The following is a 6617-nucleotide window of genomic DNA, read 5'->3' as shown; positions in this document are numbered from 1 at the left end:
AGTGATAAGATATGAGATTAGGAGAAAAGTGTTTGGCTAAGAAAACATTTTATACTCCAATTCTTGATCACTGACACGTTTAGCTTAAATACATTGAGTTAACGAACTTGACAGTTAACTAACTCTAATTTGGAGTATAGACTATCGTTTTTCCTTTTTTAAGATGAAATGCGTCTATAAATATGCATATATACACAGATGATATCTCTAAATTTGTTGTTCAGTCGCAAAGCAAATGTCTTCTCATACAAGTGCATTTACAACAGCGCGCACACGAAAATTACATATATAATAATGTGCCTTCGATGCATAGATTTTGACAAAGTATAGTCTCTCTCAATATATTACAAAAGTTAGTACTACAGAACATATGTTAGTGTAGTTTTCCTCGATCTGCAATTCTGCATGCAAATTCCAAACTACCCTAACAAGTACCACAATGCAATAGAGAGCGATAGAGAACATTTTACACTATTCTCTTTTAACCTATTAATATTCATTGATATGATTCTTCACCCGGGTTATGTATTCCTCTTCATCGTGATTTCGGGAACGGTAAACTGCAAAAAAAAAAAAAAAAACCACTCAGCAAAATTTCCGTTTTCCTACTGTAACGCATTAGCGTCTCTCTCTCTAACATGGGATTAATTTTTAGCGATGAGATGAATTATATAGTCTTAACTAATTGTTACCCTAGCTTGAGATCGGTATCGGAGCTATTATGGTCTTCAGGCAGTACGTTACCGGAATTGCAGATTCCAGCGTTCGAATCCGACGACTGACCACCTTGCTCACCTCCTTCGCTCTGTCCCTGCACCTTTCCCGCTATGATCTGTTGACTCATTCAATCCAAAGTAATCCATTATCATACACATAATCCTCTCACAATATTATCAAAAATATCTTTTAATTAACACATCAACGCGTACCTTTTCAAGTTTGCGGTTCTCTTCTACTAGTTGCACTCCCTTCCCGCGTGTATATATATATACAACAGTGTTGAGGAAATAGTGAGTAAGACAGTTCTAAGATAGTACGGATATGGTATTGAAGAAGTTAATAAATATTCTTAAAAAAAAAAAGACAACGTTATAGTTGTGATCTCTTAGGGCATGTCTGGTTAAAGGGCTATAATGAGACGAGAACGAGAACGAGAATGGAATGGAAAGAAAACATCAATTAATTATGTATAATATGTATTTTATCAACATTTTATAAATTTGTATGTTATACTAAAGTATATATACGTCATTCTTATTAATGTATGCAACATTATTTTAAAGTAGAAATACGTGAATATAAATTTATGATTTAATATTATATCAATATATTATTATAATTCTTATATTAATATGATGGTAATTGTAAAAAAAATAAAAATTACTGAATATATTTAATACATAAAGTCATACATCTAATAAAATAAAACTTAGGCTAAATCTTTAAAAACGTAACTTTTGGTCTGCTGAATTATTTTTCTAATAAAATGAAACTTAAGCTAGTTCTTTAAAAGAAAAGAAATAGAAGATCGACTAATTGCAACAAATATTTGTTTAAAAAATACTGAGTGAATGGAATCGTGATTCAACCAGTCCCCAAGGCATTTTTCGGCTATCTTGCCTTGGAAAGTTAGGCCACTGATTAAGAAAACTAGATACCTTCGTAATTTATTATGATAATGTCAAAGAAAGAAAATCCTCAAACTTCGTGTGTAACTCAGGTCTTGAAGATACTATATGATCTTTTGTTTTGCCAAAATAGAAAAGAAAGTGACATGAATTTGCACCAACCTTCCACTTCAGATGATTGATTTGGCCAAGCATTTTTTCATCCTGAAACACACATATACGATAAAGCCCTATCACTAATCAATGTCAACAAGTGTAAAAGACCAAAAAGCAATAACAAGTTGAATCACAAACCTTTAATCCAACAACTCGGCTCAGCCCGTTCTCAATCGATTTCTCTAGCTTCCTTAGCTCATCAACACTTAAATCCTCGATTCCATCGCCTTTCATAAGCCTGTAATATATATTGTCCTTCAGAAGTGTACATAATACTGTGCTAGAACTGCATATATAATCTTATTCTGACCTAAGGTATTATATATATATACCTTATCTCCTTTGTTTTCTGTTCTAGCTGCTTGTTCAATGAGGCAAATCTCTGTCACTCACACCAAAATGACTCATATTAAGTAGTACATCATAGAAACTCATATCCATAATATATGTATATCTATCCGTATAGCTAGGTTGATTTTGTGAGGAAAGCTAATAAAGTTCATATAATAGCAAGCGTTCCTCTTTTCTTTTCTTAAAAAAAATGAATTATTTATGATAATAATTATTTGCAACAACAGAATAACAGTTTATGGCAACTAGAGCAAAAATATCATCAGATAGTCAGAGCAGTTCTTGGTAACCTAAACAAGAATGGCTTCAAGATCTCCTTTGATCATTAGTTATGACCAGTAACAATACCGGAAATGGCTCAAAACTTTTACTCGCACATGTAATTATGAAACTAAACTTTCTTGGCTCCAAAAGTTATCTTCTTACAAAAACTTCGTTTGGAGATTAGGACACCTATGATATGATCTGCTATAAGTAAAAATAATAGTGAATAATTTAATGGGCTTATAACTTTTAGGGCTAGTCATTTAAGAAGATTTCTAAACCAAACCTTTGAGATCACGACTGTTTTATCATTTCCATATTTTAGGCTAATAATATAAGTAAAATTATCTGTAAATCCCTTTTTTTACGGTTTGAAGTAGTAGAATCACTAAATTTCACACAATAAGATCATCATTCCATTACATCCGCTAGAAACATTTATATCCTATGCATATATATATATATATATATATATATGTATGTATACATACCTCGACCTCATAATGAGATGGCTGGTTCCCTCCATCAGATTTTTCTGAATGTGAACTATGTCTTTCGAGTACTTGTTTCATACTACAAAATAATGAAGCGAAATTATCAGCTACAATAAAATCAACGAATAAATAAGACTCAATTTGACAATACTATAAATCCTGTATTCGTAACCATAAGATAATTTAGAATATTAATCAACTATTAAGCTTAATAAACAAGCAATTATGTCAACTACTAGCTCTACTGGATACATTAACATAAACGTGAAAGATGAAACAAGAACCAAAAATAAAAACACAATCCTTGAAATCGAAAGTATTATTCGGTTTCAAACTAGTACTAGCTATAGTTAGGAAGCTTCAAATTAGGCGTGTGTGTGTCTGAAAACCCTGTGAAGACGATAAGAGGATCGACTAGAGAGAAAGTGTTTGGAGATTCTGTTTGGCAAGCATGAATGTCAAGCTTGATCAACTTCCTGTGATCATTTGATCAATATGTTAAACTTCGTAAGTGTTACACTTGTGGCTGTATGAGCACGACACAATGGGCATAGTAGAATTCCATGCTCTCTAACATGGAAATTGTCAAAAACTACATCTTTGCATGTGTACACCGCGCTTCCAGATTGAGAGAGGCACAACTAGCATTTATGCTTGTTGCTATATCCAATAATGGTAAAGGCTTGGGATCCGAATTTGAACTTTTGTCTGTTGCGAGGCCTCAAATATGAATGCATAGACACCCAAACACTGTTGAGATTATAATAAGTTGGCTTAGTCATTCCCAAGGGGATTTGTTGTTCAGAACTCTGATAGACAATCTATTAAGAATATAATCAGTTGTGGAGAAAGCATCAAACCAAAACTTCAAGGGCATAGACACCTGAGTTAAAAGTTACCTATATTTGTGACACTACAATAAGCTAGAAAGGTGGTGATCTATACTCACTTCCTCATTCAATTTGTAGAGTTTTAATCTTACAGTTAGACTGATTTTCAGCAAAAAGCTTTGAACTTTATAACACTCGAAAAACTTCTAACTTTTGCCTCAAGAAAATCCATACGAATCTGGTGGTTTATCATAGCAATAGCTTTATTTTGCCGATGAAAAACAAGAACATTTGAATTGGAGTATCATTTGTCTCTCCTTTTCTAGAGAGTGGAGTATCACTAGGGCAAATTAGGCTATTAAGGTGACTAGTCGCATTGCTGGTCCCGTAGCTAGGTATTTTTTTATTATATAAAGTCAGATTCTTCTGTCTTTCTCATTCGCGTCCCTCTTCGTTCTCTCTCTAAACCCCCCAAAATCGACCACCCACAAATAGCCTTCGCTATTTTCTCTGACCACCCCCACCAAAACCCTATCTCTCTCTCTCTCTCTCTCTCTCTCTCTGACAACACCAGCACAGTGTCGCCGAAATCCCTTCGCCGCTGATCCAAAATCCATCACGCAACCTCGACCACCACAGATCTCGAACCTCTTCCACTGCTCCTCTAACCACGAAGCTCCTTATCTATCGCTCCTCAGATTCTCTTAAAAAAAAGGTTTATCTCTCTCTCTCACTCCTCTCGCTCTCTGATTCTTTGAAGAAGAAGCGGCATGTGGAGAGAATAATACTATGAAAAACTTATGAAGAGGATGAAAGAATAGAGTAGAGTGGAAGTGTTCGGGAACTTTGTTTTTTCCAGAATGAATGTCAAGCTTGACCTTGCTTGATGGATATTATAATCTTTCATAACTGTTACAAATTGATTATAACCAGTTAGACTATAGTCCAACAATCAAAATCCTAGCTAACTCTTGCCACGTCAGCAAGGTGCAGAGTTGTGCCCAATAGTGTCACACTAAGAATTCTAATGTAACTAGCCTTGAGACACACTTTTCCACTTGATAGGACCGAATTTCTCTAACCAAGCTTTTTTTTATCATATATACTATATATAGCTTTTCATCATTATATAACTTACCAGAAGTTCTATTCACATGATCACGAGATGACGAATTAATTTTGACTTGATCGATCCAAAAAGTAACAAAACTTAAAAGGACTAAAAGTGGAAATGAATTACTGCATTATATTTATTTACGTCTTCCATATTTTGATGATATTTTTATTCTTTGAAGGGACTGAACCTGGCGTGTATTGCTTTAAGACATATTCCTAGCTCCAACACACACACACACACTAGTGCTGACACTAAATATTAATTGGTAGATGTAACAGGCCCCTCCTTTTTACTAGATTTCAAACTACAAATATCTACACTCATAACAAGATAGGAGAAGATATTATAAGCTAGCTGCTAAACACCGTAGTAATCAAGTTCGAAACCACATCATATTTCATGATTTTCTAACTACAAATTTTATTCCCACGGTTTTAGCTAATAATACATAACACATATCTTATATATTTATATATACATATCATGCAATTATCCCTAGATTCTCAGAGCAAAAACTATTTTAATCAACTATGCTTAACACTAAGTATTTATATCATTACATATGTTAATCTTTTCCAGTTACCATCGTTAGTAAAAAAACATTATATTTGCTTTTGAGACTGAAAAACTAATATAATATTTCTTTACCTTCTTTAATTGACCCTTAAACTTTAAAACAGAAGAGTAAAAAACAATCCTAATAACAATATCCATAATTTAGGGAAACCTTGATATAACTAAACAAAACACAGATTACTTCACGGTTGATTAGTAGTCTCATTTTTTTTTAAATTAGCTTTTTTTTTTTCTTTCAAAAAAATTTATGTGTATTAGTTGTCTGACCGTTTATGCTTAAAATATATTATATATATATATATATATATATATATATATGTATGTATATATATGGAAAATAAACCTTGAGCTAGAGTATTCATAGAGCTTTCCGGTAGAAGAAAAGACAATGAGAGCCATCTCAGCATCACAGAGAGTTGAGAGCTCATGAGCCTTCTTGAAAAGCCCTCTTCTTCTCTTTGAAAACGTCACTTGCCTCGACGTTATGTTGTCGATTTTCTTTATCTCTATTTTCTGTCTCGTCATTTCTTTTTCTCACCAAATTTATTCCCTAAAATACATATATGTTATGTAATTCGAAAATAAACTCTTCTCTTCTCCGATTTCCAATCGCCGATCAACCTGTATATGCTAGAGCGAGATTACAGATATATGAAAGGTGAGAATGAATAGATAAGCGAATAGAATGAGATATATAAGGAAACCCTAAAACCCTAAGTTATATAAATAAGGATCGAAATCCGAGTCGCTTACCACTTTATTTATGCCGTAAATGGGATAGAAAGCAAAAATGAGAGGAATATTTTCTCTGGTTTTAATGCCCTTCTTGGCATTGCTAGAAGCTTTCCTTTTCCAATTTTCACATTAACAGTAAGACCCAACTTTAATTGGTGTTGAGTTGACACTTTACACATAAACCCAGATTTAAAGCCACCAATAGAAGAGAGAGAGAGAGAGAGAGAGAGAGAGAGAGAGAGAGAGAGAGAGAGAGAGACTGATGTTGTGGTTGTTGTTCATGGAAATAAAGAAGAAAAAATAAAGATTCCTTTTATGGCAAAAATAAGAGGTTGAGACTTGCGATCTCTCCAAAACGGGGTTATCCTAAATGAATAGTCAAGTCTCAAGTTAGAAATGGAACTATTTTAAAAAAAATTATTTATGGAAGTTACACTTAAAAGTAAATTGTGTGGCAATTCATGTA

General features: G+C 33.3%; 1 protein-coding gene across 3 annotated transcripts; it reads right to left on the bottom strand.

The window, feature by feature from the left end:
* Positions 1-221: 221 nt before the first annotated feature.
* LOC149387149 (MADS-box protein SVP-like) lies at positions 222-6345 on the bottom strand. 3 transcript variants are annotated; one of them, XM_089623653.1, is made up of 9 exons: positions 6170-6345; positions 5760-6046; positions 2891-2972; positions 2117-2166; positions 1923-2022; positions 1791-1832; positions 930-968; positions 745-832; positions 222-560 (listed from the first exon to the last, which is right to left on the bottom strand). In XM_089623653.1, exons 2-9 carry the CDS (start codon positions 5939-5941, stop codon positions 490-492), a joined length of 654 nt encoding a protein of 217 aa, XP_089479779.1. In that variant the 5' UTR covers positions 5942-6046; positions 6170-6345; the 3' UTR covers positions 222-489. The 3 variants fall into 3 exon arrangements, with proteins under 3 accessions (XP_089479779.1, XP_089479778.1, XP_089479780.1); XM_089623652.1 differs by having other exon boundaries at positions 223-560; positions 693-832; XM_089623654.1 differs by having other exon boundaries at positions 506-560; positions 683-832.
* Positions 6346-6617: the final 272 nt, after the last annotated feature.

Source organism: Urtica dioica, chromosome 8, assembly GCF_054948205.1.
Source record: "Urtica dioica subsp. dioica isolate 48M chromosome 8, U.dioica_male_clone48M_v1_H2, whole genome shotgun sequence".
In the NCBI taxonomy this organism is placed as follows: domain Eukaryota; kingdom Viridiplantae; phylum Streptophyta; class Magnoliopsida; order Rosales; family Urticaceae; genus Urtica; species Urtica dioica.
Note: the sequence above shows the minus strand (reverse complement) of the source record. Positions and strands in the feature narration are given on the sequence as shown.